At 43.7% G+C, this 18585-nt stretch overlaps 2 protein-coding genes and 2 long non-coding RNA genes across 9 annotated transcripts; 2 read left to right on the forward strand and 2 right to left on the reverse strand.

Annotated features, from left to right (window-relative positions):
* Positions 1-103: 103 nt before the first annotated feature.
* pgap6 (post-glycosylphosphatidylinositol attachment to proteins 6) lies at positions 104-8653 on the reverse strand. The gene is made up of 13 exons (XM_041949982.1): positions 8496-8653; positions 7990-8173; positions 7230-7431; positions 6507-6634; positions 6140-6405; positions 5703-6043; positions 5455-5551; positions 4697-4811; positions 4281-4423; positions 3874-4052; positions 2391-2537; positions 2169-2285; positions 104-2076 (listed from the first exon to the last, which is right to left on the reverse strand). Exons 1-13 carry the CDS (start codon positions 8557-8559, stop codon positions 1753-1755), a joined length of 2307 nt encoding a protein of 768 aa, XP_041805916.1. The 5' UTR covers positions 8560-8653; the 3' UTR covers positions 104-1752.
* A 404-nt stretch (positions 8654-9057) lies between these two features.
* LOC121615377 (leucine rich adaptor protein 1-like) lies at positions 9058-12137 on the reverse strand. Of its 6 annotated transcripts, none has more exons than XR_006007260.1 (4): positions 11571-12137; positions 11329-11346; positions 10729-10913; positions 9058-10255 (listed from the first exon to the last, which is right to left on the reverse strand). XR_006007260.1 is itself a non-coding variant. In XM_041949715.1 (4 exons), the coding sequence occupies exons 2-4, from the start codon at positions 11781-11783 to the stop codon at positions 9736-9738; spliced, it is 918 nt and encodes a 305-aa protein (XP_041805649.1). In that variant the 5' UTR covers positions 11784-11821; positions 12002-12130; the 3' UTR covers positions 9058-9735. The 6 variants fall into 6 exon arrangements, 5 of the variants coding, with proteins under 5 accessions (XP_041805649.1, XP_041805648.1, XP_041805646.1 ...); XM_041949715.1 differs by lacking the exon at positions 11329-11346 and having other exon boundaries at positions 11571-11821; positions 12002-12130; XM_041949714.1 differs by lacking the exon at positions 11329-11346.
* A 1895-nt stretch (positions 12138-14032) lies between these two features.
* On the forward strand, positions 14033-15040 carry LOC121615570. Its single transcript, XR_006007264.1, has 3 exons — positions 14033-14121; positions 14641-14839; positions 14983-15040. It is a non-coding gene; the product is annotated as an uncharacterized LOC121615570 (long non-coding RNA).
* Positions 15041-16963: 1923 nt separating this feature from the next.
* Positions 16964-17971, forward strand: LOC121615565. Its single transcript, XR_006007263.1, has 3 exons — positions 16964-17052; positions 17572-17770; positions 17914-17971. It is a non-coding gene; the product is annotated as an uncharacterized LOC121615565 (long non-coding RNA).
* The last annotated feature ends 614 nt before the right edge of the window (positions 17972-18585 follow it).

Genomic DNA, 18585 nt, shown 5'->3' on the forward strand with positions numbered 1-18585 from the left:
CCATCCTCTGCTGGTGTGTGAGAGTGTGAGTGCCTGAGGGAAGAAAAACAGTACGAGACCGCATAAGAAGCAATAAAAAAACAAAACATGATACAATTCTCTTTATACATGATTTATTTTTGGTGGGATAAATGCTGTTTGGTTTTTTTAAGAGATTGAAAGGTAGTTGTCCAGTACAAGGAAGTAAAATCATGTTTTACATGAAACATTACATTTCTTCATCCATACAAGCAATGGCAGCTACAGTATGTTGTTGTGGAACAATGCCTCTTCATACTCACACTTAACAAGAAGTGCGTGATTCACACCCTCACAAAAAAAAAATCTCAACAAAGAAAGGAAGGCGACGCAAGTGTGACAGAAACGTTCAATTTGAACCTGTGTGCAAAATCACAATGAGAAAATCACCACAGTATGGAACACTTCAAAATAGACAACACATAAACTCTATGCCTTAAATGCATGGAAAGTGAGACAAAACACACACATTTACTCACAATCATACAGTACATACAGTGCATTCACAGAAAGATACAGACAAGAGGAGGCACTGGACACAGTCACTTGAATATACATTCATAAAGTGCCCATTCATACACATATGGGCTATGTACATTACATAGTGGAATCAGCTTTTTAATCATAAAAGTGCTTCAGAATGAGTGTTAGCTGGTAAGGTTTCAGGGTGGGAGAAAGAGAGCAGAGACTAGACAAGAAAAGGAAGGACATTGAGTCATCCATCAGTACAAGCTGCATATATATCTGTACATGAACACAACATCCTGTCATGTACAGTACTTTATGTGGATTTCTTTCAAAGAAATAAGGAGGCACCTGTATCCCGAACTGTTACGCTTTCATTCGTCCACCCATTAACGTGCACTCTCGACGAAAAGCCCCTGACTTACAGTTGGCTGCTGGCTGAGAATGTGTTGCACAGAAACGCCGCGGAAAGTTGAGAAGCTGAAGTTGACATGATGTGAAAACATAAAGTGCAGTTTATTGTTTTAAATAGTTCTCTTAGATGTTTCTGATTCTTTTGTGTTCCGCAGTGATACATGTTGAAGATCAAAAGCTAATCTCCTCTGCTGATGAAGACCATGTTATGTTATATGATTGAAAGTTCCAGAACAAAGCTAAAAAGTGGACTTCTTATTGTTTCGTCAAACTATTCTGAAGGTTGTTAAAACCACCTGGCGGATAGAAATCGAGCACATGTGGACAAAATGAAAATACAAGAGGGCACAAGAACGAGGAGTGTTTACATCAGCTAGAAATTGTATAGCAGACTCAACGATAAAGATTTAAAAGAGTTCCAGAAAGTGCTATTCCTTATAAATATTAATAAACATTAATGTCCTAGCCTAGTAAAATACGTACATACACAATATGTACAAACTCCTGGTCATGAGGTCAAAGGTCAGGTGGTGTGTTACCTGAAGTTTGTGATGTTCACACCGAAGCTGGTGCAGTGGATCACCTTGGAGGTTTCAGCAGGGTTAAATGGGCTGTTTGTGTGTGTGTGTATTTCAAGATGTCTGCAAGCTAATGTGAAATCTGACCATGCAAATGGTAGACCTATGAGAATATAGGTTTAAATTTGATTTTAAATTCAAGATATTAAGTGTCAAAAGTTGAAGACTTTCGACACCCTGTGTTCGTGTATGTCTTTTTACCTTATGTGAATGCTTATAGTGCTGTTGAACAATCAATGCCTAGTTGCTTTGCTCCCTTACAGAATCTCTGCTCCATCTACGTGACAGTGTAGAGTTCGTCCTTGCTGCTCTGACAGAGCGTGTACCCGCAGACCCGTGGTCTCCAGCTCCAGTTCCAGCTCCAGCCCCTGCTCCAGCCCAGCGCCTCCCTGTTCTTCTCCTTAGGCGGCAGCAGGAACACGACGCAGCTGGCCACCAGGATGTGCCACAGCGAGTGCGTGTAGTAGTAATTGTCCTCTGTCTCGGCAAAAATGTACAAACACACGCCGATCAGGGCGCAGATTGCCCCGGGGATCAGGTAGAAGGCCCAGCGTTTCCAAGAAGGCGGGTAACAGTGTCGTCGCCGCACCCCTCGGTACACCTGCAGACAACAGAGGGCTGGATTCAGCAAACCACAGCAACAGCAAACGTGACTGCCAAGATTTTAATCTACAACTGTGGTATATGCCTCACCCAGGCAGTGACCATGAACAGTATGGCACAGAGGACGGGGCCCAGCAGGTTCCACAGACCTTTGCGGTCCAGCTGCATTGACATGGCTATGAGCAGAGCCCCGAGCATAAACAGAGTCTGCAGGTATTAAAAAAAAAACAATATTAAACAAGTCTTAAAACATCATATTAAACCTCAGTAACGTGTGATAATAGTATTATAGAAACAGAGGCAGCTTCTTACATATTTGAAAGTGTCCTTGATGCGAGCCATGCACAGGATGGTGACCCAGATGGAACAGACTGACCCCAGGAAGTCACAGTATTGTAGGGTATCGTAGTCCATTATACACAGGACAGCTATGCCAGGCTGGTCACATGCATGGTAGAACTAGAATACCAAAAGAAGGAAAAAACATGGAATAAAGACGAGTCACTGTGATGCTACACAACTGTCCACCCCTCCAGTCAGTAGAAGTAGGAATTAACTCTCACATTACAAGCTCAGAAAGCAAATGACATACAGACACACAGATGTTTCCATGGTGACCAAAAAGTGAGTAAAGTGAGTCAACAGTTAACTGCATCCCAGATAGATATGATCAGTTATTTCATATTGATCATATCTATCAGGGATGATATGTATCAGATATGTATGGATAGATAGATATGATCAATTGATAGTAATTAAGCTAATTAAGTTAATCTTAAATTCATTATTAGTTGATTACAAAAGTCTTGATTATTAAATTCCTATTTCATAATTGATATGCTATTGTGTTACATACAATAGGTTCATAAAAACAAAATTAACTCTACATTCTCAGCCTTAAAATCTGTGGCTGACAGTGTTCACAGTCTCGAGAGGAGCATCGGTTTTTTTTCGACAGGTCACCTGGGCTCATTGACAGGGTGCTGACCCAAGCAAACACTTGCTAGGCTTGAGCTCCCAAGCGTTCGAACAATAGTCCTGTTTCCATCTAAAGCCCCTTTCACACTGGACAAAAACACCCACCAACACCCATTAACATCTGGCATTTGTCACCAGTGGGAAAGGGTACAATCGACATTCATTCCTGGGTGAAATGGCTCTGCAGTAGTCATGGGTATTTGTCGGCTCAAACATGACACCCAGGTGGACACGCTCGTGTTTGGTCCTTTTCCAGCGTGATGATGTTGACGTTGGCAGGTGTGATGTTGAATGCGACACACCAGAAAACTTGTCTACTGGCAGTGGGAAAGGTTTACTCACATTATTAAAAAACTGCATTTTACGCCCTGAAAGTGGTAAAACTGTAACATGAATGTGAATCGAACTTTTAAGATGCCACAAAAAGAAAAAAAATGAACTGTTTGTTGTAAATAAACTAGGTTATGCAAAGCATAGTGTCGTGAGAAGTTGGCGGTATAGTCCACACGTACCGGTCGCTGCTACTAGCCATGTTTAGTGCGTTTGGATTTGCATACTCTTCACAGTCATGTGAGTTAAATGCTTGCTACATCAGTACTTATTCTAAAAGGGTGTTTCCGTCTCCCATTAAGCTCCCATGAACTCTTTTTCATGTTCACATGTTTTAGTGAAATTGAGGACGTTTTTGTGTTAAACACAAAAGAGATCCTTGTTTCGATTTCCTGAAAGTTCCCTTCCCAGTCAAAAAGAATATGAACAGTACTCTAGAAGCACAGCTATGTACATGTGCTTTTGTGTGTGTGTTTGTGTGTGTTACCGTGGAGAAGAACATAGTGAAGAGGTAGACGGAGGCCTCAGTGATGTAGCAGCGTTTGATGGCCACCACGATGGCAGGCAGGAAGGACAGATTACTGAGCGTGAGCAGTAGGGTTGCCATCAACTGGCGACGGTACGACTGAGCTGTCGAATCATCGGTGCAGCCCCAACCGCTCCAGCCTGTGTGCACATGCACACACACACACACACACACACACACACACACACACACACACACAATGAAACCAAATGAATTAATTCATACATTCATCAATAATGACAACAAAAGATACAGTGATGCAATTATTTTAACCAAAGTAAAACATAGGCAGTTAGTTAAGTGAAAACTTAACCAACCCTTGTGTGTGTGTGTGTGTGTGTGTGTGTGAGAGAGAGAGAGTCGCTTACCAGCCTTGCAGACACAGGCAGCATACAGGTAGGTGTAGGATCTCAGAAGTCTACATTCACCATATGTCCCGCAGTCCTCTACGCAGGCACTGATAAACACCTCTGGGACCACAGACACCAATGATGTATTACCACAGTCACTGCTGCAAGAAGAACACACACATAAAGCTATTAGAAAACACAAAATAATGAACAAGACAGATATGGCTCATAAATGCCAACATGCTGAGACCTCTAAATGTGGATTACAATTTTGCACTTCAATTCCCACCATTTAGAAACTCTGTGACCCAAATTAGGCTTTTAAAACACAGACCAACTCAAATTCAAACAGACAACCATGGAGAGGTGCTTCAAACAAAGCTTTTTAAATATGCAAAATGTTGTGAGTGCGTACTGCTGCGTTGTATGATTACCTGTTACACGTGAGCTGCAGGGTGAGGTACCATGTTGTTGACTGAGGGAAAGGCAGCCTGACCACAGCTTTAGGAACACTGGCATTCACACGAACACCATATCCTCCAAACAGAGCTGTTGATACACACAAGAAGTGGCTCCAAATTTTATTTTCGCAATGCAAAGTCAAGTTTCCTGCTTAGTTATGTATTGCTGGTAATGACGGGGAGCAGATCAGTGAAATTCCAAGATATCTGATCAATATGCATCTGATACAAGAGCAGAAAATATCATGTTTCATTCCTTTATATATCAATTGTAATTTTTCTTGTTATTTTTTGTCCAAGAGTACATACTACTCCAAAACAACACCTATTTCCTCATTGCTTTTTAAAACATCCATGTGACAGTTTCTGAGTCATAGCAAAGTTGGAATGTATCCCAGCATGCACTTGGCAGAGGGCAGGGAAACACCTGTGAAGGGCTGTCGGTCTTATTCCATAAACTTGAGCTGGTGTAATACACCTGCAAAAGAGCTTTTTTACACTGCACGCCTTGGAATAAAAATACACTGTCTGAGTTAATTAGCTGATGTCTGGCCTCATGCATGTGGTGGGATTTATTGCCCATTTCTAAGGTAGCATTTATTATTATTTCTAAATCCCCATTTTTTGGTATTCTGTCTTGATGTCGCCTGTTTAATTAAGCTACAGCAGGTGTTTAATGCATCGATTCCCCCGTGTCCGTGTGGATAAATCGTTCCAGTTAGCTGCGCTACCTGTGCGGCAAGGTTGAGAGTGGTTGAGTTCGAGGACTGGAGCCCAGGGAGAGAGACAGGCCACCACACTGCTGCTGTTCCCCAGGGTAACATTAGTCTGCACACACACACAAACACACACATATCAAGGTAAAAAGGCTCAAATGCACAACTCTTGAGTTAACAGAAATTAAATTGACTCTAACAGGCTTCAGATCAGACGCTGCATCAGTGTTTGTGCCTGTGTGCAGTAACTGGGTGGTACTCACAGTGTTGAGTGTGAGCTGTAGGTTGAGTGTACCACCAGTGGCTTGTGTGTGCAGGGGGTAGGTGAGCAGCGTGGCGTGTGTGCGTGTAACGCTGACGTTGGGTCCATTGACTGGAGTGAATCGGAGCGACAGAACATCCACCTCCTCGTACAGCACAGGGATGCTCCAAACACACGCCGAAAACGGTGTTAACAGAGATGCTGATTTGTTGCTAAAGGCGACTGCGTCTGTAACCACTGAGCTGTTGCCTGCTGATGTCGAGTTGGTATAGCTGCTGTTGCCATGGAGCTTGCTGATGTCATCATCCGCTGTAAGGCCTACACTTTTTGGCTTGCATCCCACTGAGGCAGACAAACACAGATTAGAAAAAAGATACACACACGTAATGAACAGTGTTAGAATGTGCGACACTTGTGTGACCACGTTTCTGGGTTCACCTGTGTAGTTTGAGACGATACTAAAGGTGATGGTACGGTTGTCTAGGCTACTCTCCACGACAACTCGTAACCAGGTGTCCCAAGGTGGGTTAGAAAGAGCTGCAGAGCAGCCGGTCCCTGAGCAGTTCACCGTTACTGGGCCATGCTGCAGAGAGACGGAGCCAAGCCTGAGGACCAGTGAACAGTTTCCACTGTCTACTCCCTCCCCTGACGAACAGTCCGCCACAGACACGGAGAGAGAAGAGGCAAACTCTGGAACATACAACCTGCCAGAGAGAATAAATTAGGTGTGCTTATATATATAGAGAAAAATATACAACAGAACAAAGGATGGCATTACAGGAAATAAAAGACAGACACTTCTTACTTAAGGCGTGCAGGTCTGTCAGGGGCTGCAGTCTGTTGGAGGAATGTGCCCTGCTGCAATGTGGGTGTGTCCACCGCTCTCCTGACTGACAGCTGAGGCTGGAAGAAGTAGGAGCAGGATGGAAAGCCCTAACAGATAAAGACGAAAAATGTCATATCAGTAAATATACTGGCGCATAATTCTCTTTGGTTAATCAAGCAAACCTTGCCTGGCACCATTCATACAGACAGTTGAAAGTGTTTCACAGGTGACTGGCAAACTAACAAAAAAATAATAATGTAGAGGTGTAACATAAAAATGTAAATAGAAATGTTCTTTCAAGGTGAGCCATTGGTAAATAAGGCTACACTACCAACAGCAATTGTGCAATTTGAACAGAGGCTAAGATCAAGAAGCAGAAGAATGTAGTTTAGCTACTTTAGGTAAGAGGCAATCCATCTACCCGCTGCTCTGGACAAACAGGTTGAGGTAAAGGGAAGTTTTTAAGTAGAGCATGATTGGAAGATTGCGACATTGTGTTGGTATTAAATTTAACACATCCAGGCAAATCTGGATGGACAGGTGATATCAATCTTGGTGTCAAACTCTAAAAACGGTCTTCATGAAAACTGCAGCAATTTTATGAGGACAGTGGCCAGAAATGGAACGGGAAAAAAAGACTCAAAGCAGCAACAACAGTAACAGACAGTAACAAACAAGTCCCGTATTCAGGTCTACACAAACCTTCTGCTCTATGCGCCCATCATCTTCAGGCAAGTGGGCAGCAACGTACCAATCACCAGGAGCGGGATTGGAGAGGTTAAAGGTTATGGAGCTGTGTGATGTCACTGGTAGGATCAGAGACAGACAGGGGCTCCATAGCGTTGCATTGGGAAACACCGACCCTATTGGGTTTATGACTGGAGGGGCACCCCATCGAATGTGACTGCAAAAGAGAGAAAAATATGCTTCAGAGCCAACAAAAGGAGTATTGGCACAAGATTCAGCAGAGAAACTGGCTGAGCAGAGGAGGCAAAGAAGAGTCACATGGGTAGAAGAGACTGAAATAACTGGTGTAATGTCATCATATTACCATATTTTTACTCTGTCTGTGACCTGAAATGACAGATGAACTTTGTGTGTTATTTACCGCGCATTCCTGTTTAATTTGACCAAGTGTTTCGAATAAGAGGAGACAACACACCTCCGTACCGCTTGGTGTTATGACAAACTGAAAGCAGCATTTAAATAAGACAGGATAAAATAAAAGTCTTGAACCCTGACCTCTAATATAAATCTCTGGTGTATGACCTCTGTCCTTTTAGCTGAAACTTGATCAGGGCTGTAAACCTGATTGCTCTGTAAACCTCTTCTTATTCACTATGAAATACAAAGACAAGTGTTTCCCATCGTCTTCTATAGAAAGGTTTCTCACAGGAAATAAGATCATTTCCATCACAACAAGCAGGGATGTTTTCATGATGCAGAGCTTCATATATCTCACATGGTGACGTTGTGCTGTCCGCAGTGGAAGCTGTGGCCCTTGGTGACAGAGAACAGCCAGCGAGCGATGGCAGTTTCCTCTGGTATATGAAACCTCTGCAGCCTTGCGTTGCCGTACCAGCCGTACTTTGACAGCTTCTGAGCTGGTTTGGATGAGAGCTCTGATACAAACGTCACCTGTCCATCTGTAGGGCGGAAGATTTCACTGTATGAAAGTGCACAAACACAGTTTCTTTACGGAGTGGTGTAAATTTAGACTTGTACAAAGTGAAATAACCAATTATCAGAATGGTTGAATGATATATAGTATAAAGATCCATGATGTGACCTCGTACAAGGCCGACAAAATACCTCTCTAACAATGTGCATGTGAGTGTAAGAGTAACGCGTGACAACTGTACAGTGCGAAGGTCTCTCGCATGCAGGTAAACTAGCAAGTCGAGATAGTTAGCAAACATGCTAACACCAGTTTCCTCCGACTTCGTCCCTTTGGCTGAAAACACTTACCGTCTCCGAATGTCCAAGCCGTCAGGGCGACGAAAAGGAGACCACGTAAAAAACAAAATTCCATGTTTCCTTTACGAGTGTCTGAACCATTACATCGTCCTTTATCTACCCGTAATGTCACACTAATCTATCGTTATGGGGAAATCATTCTACCTGTACACTTCCTGGTTTCTATGTAAATACGTGACGTTCCAAGAGACGTTGTGTGCTGCCTTTGCGGTCTGTCGGAAACATTAAACATTATACACGCCTATTTGTAACGAATTGAAATTGCATTCAAAATTTGTGTCATTATAGCATTTTAGTGACATAACAATTGTTTTTTATCTCTGTTAATTATAATGTTAAACATTGTAAGAAAAGCTTGAGAGAAACAAGTAATGCAATCCTGGCCCACAGGAACACAAGACAGTGCTGAAGTGCCTTAATTTTACTATGTGTAGCCATCATGATTAGGACTGTCCCATGTGAGGACATGTTACCTTTACACAGACACGCATTAATTTGGCACATTCATACGTCTCTGCTGTTTAGGTTGAGAGATAGGAATAAAGAGTATTTTTGTCTTCTTTATTACCAGCAGGAATATTAGGCTCACCATTGCATAACAATTTAAGCACAACAAAGGCAGAACAAATCATCTTTAAAATCCTCACATGGTTATTGTTGCAGTATATCCACAATTATGAGAGATTGCATGGAGACCAGACAATACATTATGTGAGAAATGAGCACAAAATATGACCATTCTTGTCTCATAAATACAATAAGACAGACAAATGAAATTCAGTGCAGTCTAATGAAAAAAAGAAGGCCCACTGCTTGAAAAAACAAAGTCTCTCAAAGTCATGATCTGTCTCTCTAAAATTCTAGTTCCCAGTGTGTAAAAAAATATTAGACAAGGACATAATACTGTATGTCTGGATATTTTTTAAAAAGAGCTCGTACATATTTGTGATTTCCTTCATTTGCAATATTTTATTTATTTATTTTGTCGATTTTCTTGTGGAATTCCTAAAATATACAGGTAAAGGGGAAAACATTATCAGATGGCATACATCCTGACCAGACGCACTGACAGAGTGAGGAGGGAAACTGAGACAGTGACACATTCATCTTTAAGCGTTGTTCATACATAAGTCAAAGTGCGTATTAAATCCTGCTGTATTACTGGCAGTTAACTGTTGAGGGTAAAAGCTTTAAACCAAAGATCATACATTAAAATTGTGCTTATAGAAGATCATAGAAACGTCACATCATCCTGTGACTCCACCCAGCACCACTGAGTATCATATCCTAGCAGATTTGTCTCTATATTAGGTGCACTCTCTTCCTTTTCCATCGTATTGTTCTGAGAGGCTCTGAAAGTCTCCTGAGTTTGGACCTCTGTCTCTGCCCGTGTCCCCTCTGACTGTTCAGCATCATTATCCACTTTTACTGCTCTTCTTGCCCTGTTTGATCTGAGCAGAGCTCTCCTGATGGTGTCAGCACCGGATTTGATGTCCTGTAACGGAGCTACATCTGAGTCCCGTGGTTGGGACATTAGTAAATTGGCAATAACCAAACCGCTTGCAGGACTGGACGATGCCTGATCATGTCTGCCTTCAAATGTGGAGGTGGAAAGACTAGGAGGTCTTGTTTTAGTAGACTCAGGGCTCAGCATGTTGTGGTTTGAATCACCATGGTCAGTGAGTGGCAGGTGATCTTCTGATTCCTCACCAGCGGTTTCAGTCAAACCCTGAGTGGGACTCAGGCTTTCTCTGTGGGAGCAACAGCAGAAATATTGAGCTGCATGAAGCCTGAGACCTGACACTTAAATGCTTTAAATCTACATCCGGCATGATAGGAAAATCTCAGTTTAAGTTCAAGGGTGTTACTTGACTTCTGGTTCGTGTATTCTCACAGCAGTTTGTATGAAGAAAGGCACACGTTTTTCATAACCAGAAAATTCAGTCAGGTACTATTTAGACTAGAACAGAACTATTTAGAACACTGATGAATTTGTCAAATATGATAACTAAATGTGAGCTAGCACTGTTTTGACTGAGTTTAGATGCTTATAATGAAGGCTCACCTCCACTAAACCAATATTGTGGTTGGAGCTAAGGAAAGATTTTAGTCCTGGTATTATTATTACTTTTTTCATGCATTTCAGACATATAATCTGATATTAGTTTGTATGAAAAAGAGAGCCGGTTCCTGTACAGCTGCCAAACTAGACACTGTACTGTACCTGCAGGGGGACATGGAGGGCCCGTGCTCCTCCACAGTCACAAGGCTGCTCAGGCTGCCCGTCAAGCTGCTGCCACGGCTGGCTAAGGCATCCCGCTCCTCCATCAGCCAACGCATGGCCTCGATCCCCTCATGCACGGCCACCAGCTGGCGAAGAATCCTCACGTCGGCAGAGCGCAGCCACCTCTGCAAGAATAGCGTGGAGTTAGGGTAGATAAGGATGATGCAGGTGTAAATAAGGGAACTGGCGTGTGTGTGCTGTATGTATGGGGAGAGCTGAGAGAGGCATGTATGTTCACTGTAGCACTTAACCTCTCTCAGGGGCCCCCAGACAGTCATTCTGCCCGAGTAGTGAGGCCCCTCTGACAACAGTGCATGAAGCAGAAGAAAAGAGCAAAAAAAAAAACAAACAAAAAAAAAAAAAACAGAAGAATGAGGGAATAGTGTTATGCAGAGGAATGAGTATAGCAACCCCATCAGAATGTGTTAAATGACTGGAGGAGAATGAAAGAGAGGCCAGGTGAGGGGTGTGGTGGAGAGACAGGTGACAATGTCTGTCATTAGACATTTAAATGAGTGGTGAAGTGGACCAGAACGGAACTCAGTGGTGTTGACGTTTCTGCAGGTAAAAGGAAAACACATGATCAGAATAAACAGAGCAATGATTGCTGAAACAGGCTGCGCAAGTTGTGGCATTGCCCAAATATGAAAAGATGCGCAGGTATGCGCAAGACGCACTCCAACAGTATAAACTCAGTACAAAGCAGAGGGAGTTTGTACATTTCAAGCACACTGTATCTATAATATGAATATTAAACCATTGAACACAATGGGAATCTTTACCATCTCTTGTTTTAAGTTGCTGATTTTGTCAGAGAAGCTGTCGCTGAAGGCAGAGCTGCGGTCTTCCCTGTCGAGCACATCAGACCTCCAAACATCTTCGCAGTCCGCAGCATCTCTCATCCAAATCAGAAGGCTTTCCGGTGTCTTCCTGCCAACCTTGTTTTCCAGTTCTTTCAGATCTGGGAAGGAATCGTTGTTGATTTCCTCTTCCATCCCACTGCGCAGTAATCACCTCCGGGCACTCCGATCAGCTGCGTATACGGAGAAAAGCTTGCGCGTAAAGTCGCTTCACCTTTCCAGCTTCCAGTGAGACGTTAGACCCCCAGCAGCGGGGAAAATCACGCACCCATAAATGTCCCACACCTGTTGACTGACAACACACGTTGTGTTCCTGAACACTCCACAACAAACCATGATCACGACTGACAAACCTGCCACAGAAGCGCAGAACCAGCCATGAAAACGCTGGAAGTGTGAACGCACAGCTCCTCTGTCCTGCTGACCGCTGTCACCATTCACACGGCAGGGGTGTCGCTGCTGTGCGGCCCAGAACGTGCTGCTGGAGGGTGAAAGTGCCCTTTGTGTAGTCCACAAACAACAGGTGGAGTTTCACACCGGCGGTCACATGGAGAGGTGTGCGCACCGAGCCGCGGCGCATATTGACTGCAACTTTAGGACTTTGATCAGAATCTTACTACAACTTCATTTGCTGGTCAAATCTTCAGTCCAATAAATTAAAGCTTGATTCCGCCACACGAAAAGCAAACAGGAATTACACAAATATTAGGAGTTCAAATAGCTTATTTATGACCTGTATCTTATCATACAAAAAGTATTATATCAGAATGTAAGGAAAGCCAGAAAACTCCAATAAAATGTAATGTAGGTTTGGGTATTTGCACGGCCTGTGATTTACAGTGGTAAAAAAAAATCGACTAGTAAAAAAATTACTGTGTGGAATCTAGTGCAGACAGCATGTCAAATACAGCATGTCCCCATAATGTCTGCTAAATGCAACTTCTTATATATATATTTTTCAACTGTGTAACTGCACAAAACACTGTACTCATTATCCATATCTGACTCATGTGCAATTTAATATGGCAATAGCATTTTTATGGCTATAGTAGTCTTATACGCTTGTACATAATGTACACACACACGCACACACACACACACACACACAATCAATTTTTACTCTGTATGCTTTTTTATTGTCTTTTTGATCTTTCAATATCTCTTTTATTCTTGTCTGAAACAATTTAATTTCCCCAGCGTGGGATTAATACAGTTTTATCTTATCTGATGGTAGTTTTAGCTAAAGTGAACTAAGGAGTTTTAGCTAACGTTAGCCAAATTAGTTAGCTAACCGTCTAACTAATATTTCCAGGCAATTGAAAATGTCTTGTTCCTTGTATCAGAGTAGGTGGGTCAGCAAACAGCAGGGTAAAAGTATTGCAGAAACTGCTCCATGGCTTCTCTCAGATTCAACGCTTCTGGATATTTTTTAGTAGTTTGCCTAACATCTTTGCTGGCTAACAGCCATACCAGCAGGCTACTGATAGCATACATTAGCTAATGCTACTTAAAGTTATTAAAATGAAGTGTATTTGGCTAACGCTGAGTAAAAACGCACACCTTTACTTCTTAAAGAAAATAGGCAGATTCCTACTGTGCAGTGTGGAAGTGCTTAATACTTTCTGAAGAGACAGGTCTGTACAGCCCACTTTTAGACACACAGACGGGCCAAATACGCAGCGAGGAAGCTAACATCTGCTACCCACTCAAATAGATGGTTTATTTTTATTCATCTGTCATATTGCCCCATATTAATGTCTTTCAAAATCAGGGCAACAGTAATGGGAGCTCCCTGCGTGCTCGTGATTGAGGTTAAGGCCAGTTTTGGGGCATTAAGTGCTTTGTTGATAAAGTATGTGATACACATGAAGGAGCTGCGGCATGAGAGAAGCTAAAACTACAGAAATGAAGTGTACGTGCTTCAGCAGCTTTCAGAAAACTACACTTTTAAAAGGAAGACTGTGGATACCAACTTTGTGTTTCTGTATTAAAGAAATCTCATGGCGCTACCCTACCCGGGGACCGACAGACTGGCTCCCCTCCTCCAATCGCCTCTCCCCGTTTCCATCTTTCGCGGGCCAATCGCGCCTCGCCATTTCCATCTTTCGCCGGACGGCCAATCGCGGCTCGCCATTTCCATCTTTTCCCCCAGCCAATCGCGGGCCCTCATTTCCATCTTTCGGCCGGCGGCCAATCGCGGCGCCTCATTTCCATCTTTTCCCCCGGCCAATCGCGGCTCGCCATTTCCATCTTTCGGCCGACGGCCAATCGCGGCGCCTCATTTCCATCTTTTCCCCCGGCCAATCGCGGCTCGCCATTTCCATCTTTCCCCGAGGCCAATCCCTGCCGGCTTCCGGCCAGTACGAAAATAAACCCGGCAACGGGAGCCGGCCGCGGTGTTTACGGCTGAAGCCGCTTCAAGTGTCCCGGTCCGCTTCTGCCGCTCTCAGGTTTCATCCGCCGACATAATGAGGTGAGCTTCTGCTGCTGGCGAACTTATTTTACGCTTATTTGGTTTTGACGACGAGCTAGCTAGCTTCTTTACGCTGTTACGCTATATGACGAGCGCTATATCGGCATTAATGCCGTTGCATAACGTTACTGTCTTGGTGCACGTCGGTGCAGAGAGAGTCGCTGTTAATTACTGTCCTGGTCTGTGTAGATTCAGATAAAATCACATAGAGCGACGCATAATTATAACCCTCATATTAGCGTGCGATTTCAGTCAAGTTAAATTTAGACTTTATGCTGGTTTTCCTCAAAGAACAATACATAAACTTAACGTTTTATTAGCCTCAATGTTCTTACAGTAACGTTATAATGTTAGAGCATGTTCTCTTGCAGTTCTTCTTAATATCATTATTGTGCTTATGATGATGATGATGATGATTATTATTATCATCCTGGAAATAGTGACACAATGAATGTCTTTTAAATGACCAAACACAACAAATTAACCTACAGTTATTGATCACGTGGTTACCATCTGAAGGCAACAGCCTGAATCTCCAGCTGTGGCTCCGGAGGGCCTCCATAGATGAACCAGGACTGTTAGGCTGCATCCCTGGTAGTGAAGCCCCCCTCACTGCTTTCAGCCACTCAGGGGACCCTTTTCACTGTGTCAACATCTACAGCGTCAGGGTGCTCGGGAGGAAGCGGGGCCTCTTTTCAGCCGCCTGCTGTTTACTCTGGTCAGTTATCATGATGAGGTTATTTTTCTTATCCAGAAATACAATAATCTGATGCTGTGAGAAGTTACACTCTGACAGATGTGTTATTTGTCTGTCTGTGATATTGTGTGTTTTTGATTTTGCTGTACTCTTATATTTATCAGGGTGTAGATGAGCGCAGTGTCCCAGGGATGGACCGAGTGGACAGCCTGGCAGAGTATTTGCTGGGGCTGAGGACTCAAACTGGACAAACACTGAGCAACCAGCAGGCCACCACCATCAAAGCCCTGTGGCAGAACCTTCTGCGTATGCCACCAGCAGCGAGTGGCATACACTGCATGGCACTGCGTGTGTCTGACAACAGGACACTTCAGGTGTTGTAAAAAAGAATTTAAACCAGGTGTGGAGAGCATGACATGTTGTGTCTGAGCATCAACAGGATCCCCTGCCAAGTGGCCAGACTGTTGTCGTCTCGTAGAGTCCAACTTTGTCAGACTCTGTAACATTAAGAGCCCTAGAAAACAGGCAGTTAACCTCTGACAAGATGGACTCAGATTCTCAGAGACTACAGCAAGATCAGGCAGCTGGTCCTGGGTAATGGTACGGTCATGCACAACACTACTCTGCAGTTGTTTGATGTGAATCAGACGGTGGCACAACAAGCGACTGACGAGGCAAAAATGTAGTATTCTGCTGCAGGGAGTCAACCTGCCTGCTGCCTCTATTCCTGCTGCTCCTGTCCCTCTCCCACCTGTACAGCCATGCCCCATAGCCTGCTTCTTCTATCAGCCCATTGCTGTAATAATTTAATTATCATCCCATGTAACAGGTCTGGTATTTCAGGAAAGTCAGCATTACAGAAATAACATACTGTATATACTGACAAATATTGTGTGTTCCTGGCAAAGTCTGTCGATATTGTGTTTTAGTATATGCAGTATATATATTGTAGAGCAGTGTTTTCTAGCTTTAATTATTATACTTTGTATTCAGTTTATTTATACATTTTCTTTCATTAATTTCTTTGTGTGTGTGTGTGTGTGTGTTATGGTTACAATTGTGTGCATGAGAGAGAATTAAGGTGTATATTTTCTAATAAAATGTATATTTCTACAGCAGGACTAATAAATCATTTCTACTAAACATATCTGTAAAAACAGGAGTCAGGTAAAGTTTAGCTTTTTGCAAACTCAAGCAGACAATGAAATAACAAGAAAGGAACCAAAAAGTAGTTCCACATTGTACAGTCAGCTAGACAAGGCAGCTGCATTGTTGCAGTGCTTTATTCCATTAGTTGTTAATTAGATTGTATCCTTAAATTGCATCTATTTCTAAAGAAAACGCACAAAGTTACATGTGTGTATGTGTGGTTCTCAAATGTTGCTATTCAAAATAACCCATGTTCCTATTTGCGTTTCATTTTTAAGTGATTTTTGAACGATTCATAACACTTTGTAAGAGTTTGGGTTTGTGGAGATATGGTCCATGTTGGGATTGAACCGGCGACCTTTGGAACCAGAGTCCCCCTACTGTACGCCAGCAAAAATTCACGTTTGGACGTATTTCTCAAACTATCACCATAAAAACTCACTCCTATAACTTCCGGCGGGCAACAGAGTCGATAATCACTGTCATTTCACTTCATTTCCTCCTTTTTTCTCTCTTTTTCTTCCTTTTCCTCCTTCCCCCTTCTTCCCCCCTCCTTCCCCCTTCTTCCCCTTCTTTCCGCTTCTTCCCCCGGCCATACAGACTATTGTTCCCCAGCTTCTACCCTACCCGGGGACCGACAGACTGGCTCCCCTCCTCCAATCGCCTCTCCCCGTTTCCATCTTTCGCGGGCCAATCGCGCCTCGCCATTTCCATCTTTCGCCGGACGGCCAATCGCGGCTCGCCATTTCCATCTTTTCCCCCGGCCAATCGCGGGCCCTCATTTCCATCTTTCGGCCGGCGGCCAATCGCGGCGCCTCATTTCCATCTTTTCCCCCGGCCAATCGCGGCTCGCCATTTCCATCTTTCGGCCGACGGCCAATCGCGGCGCCTCATTTCCATCTTTTCCCCCGGCCAATCGCGGCTCGCCATTTCCATCTTTCCCCGAGGCCAATCCCTGCCGGCTTCCGGCCAGTACGAAAATAAACCCGGCAACGGGAGCCGGCCGCGGTGTTTACGGCTGAAGCCGCTTCAAGTGTCCCGGTCCGCTTCTGCCGCTCTCAGGTTTCATCCGCCGACATAATGAGGTGAGCTTCTGCTGCTGGCGAACTTATTTTACGCTTATTTGGTTTTGACGACGAGCTAGCTAGCTTCTTTACGCTGTTACGCTATATGACGAGCGCTATATCGGCATTAATGCCGTTGCATAACGTTACTGTCTTGGTGCACGTCGGTGCAGAGAGAGTCGCTGTTAATTACTGTCCTGGTCTGTGTAGATTCAGATAAAATCACATAGAGCGACGCATAATTATAACCCTCATATTAGCGTGCGATTTCAGTCAAGTTAAATTTAGACTTTATGCTGGTTTTCCTCAAAGAACAATACATAAACTTAACGTTTTATTAGCCTCAATGTTCTTACAGTAACGTTATAATGTTAGAGCATGTTCTCTTGCAGTTCTTCTTAATATCATTATTGTGCTTATGATGATGATGATGATGATTATTATTATCATCCTGGAAATAGTGACACAATGAATGTCTTTTAAATGACCAAACACAACAAATTAACCTACAGTTATTGATCACGTGGTTACCATCTGAAGGCAACAGCCTGAATCTCCAGCTGTGGCTCCGGAGGGCCTCCATAGATGAACCAGGACTGTTAGGCTGCATCCCTGGTAGTGAAGCCCCCCTCACTGCTTTCAGCCACTCAGGGGACCCTTTTCACTGTGTCAACATCTACAGCGTCAGGGTGCTCGGGAGGAAGCGGGGCCTCTTTTCAGCCGCCTGCTGTTTACTCTGGTCAGTTATCATGATGAGGTTATTTTTCTTATCCAGAAATACAATAATCTGATGCTGTGAGAAGTTACACTCTGACAGATGTGTTATTTGTCTGTCTGTGATATTGTGTGTTTTTGATTTTGCTGTACTCTTATATTTATCAGGGTGTAGATGAGCGCAGTGTCCCAGGGATGGACCGAGTGGACAGCCTGGCAGAGTATTTGCTGGGGCTGAGGACTCAAACTGGACAAACACTGAGCAACCAGCAGGCCACCACCATCAAAGCCCTGTGGCAGAACCTTCTGCGTATGCCACCAGCAGCGAGTGGCATACACTGCATGGCACTGCGTGTGTCTGACAACAGGACACTTCAGGTGTTGTAAAAAAGAATTTAAACCAGGTGTGGAGAGCATGACATGTTGTGTCTGAGCATCAACAGGATCCCCTGCCAAGTGGCCAGACTGTTGTCGTCTCGTAGAGTCCAACTTTGTCAGACTCTGTAACATTAAGAGCCCTAGAAAACAGGCAGTTAACCTCTGACAAGATGGACTCAGATTCTCAGAGACTACAGCAAGATCAGGCAGCTGGTCCTGGGTAATGGTACGGTCATGCACAACACTACTCTGCAGTTGTTTGATGTGAATCAGACGGTGGCACAACAAGCGACTGACGAGGCAAAAATGTAGTATTCTGCTGCAGGGAGTCAACCTGCCTGCTGCCTCTATTCCTGCTGCTCCTGTCCCTCTCCCACCTGTACAGCCATGCCCCATAGCCTGCTTCTTCTATCAGCCCATTGCTGTAATAATTTAATTATCATCCCATGTAACAGGTCTGGT

Source organism: Chelmon rostratus, chromosome 12 (genome assembly GCF_017976325.1).
Source record: "Chelmon rostratus isolate fCheRos1 chromosome 12, fCheRos1.pri, whole genome shotgun sequence".
NCBI lineage: Eukaryota > Metazoa > Chordata > Actinopteri > Chaetodontiformes > Chaetodontidae > Chelmon > Chelmon rostratus.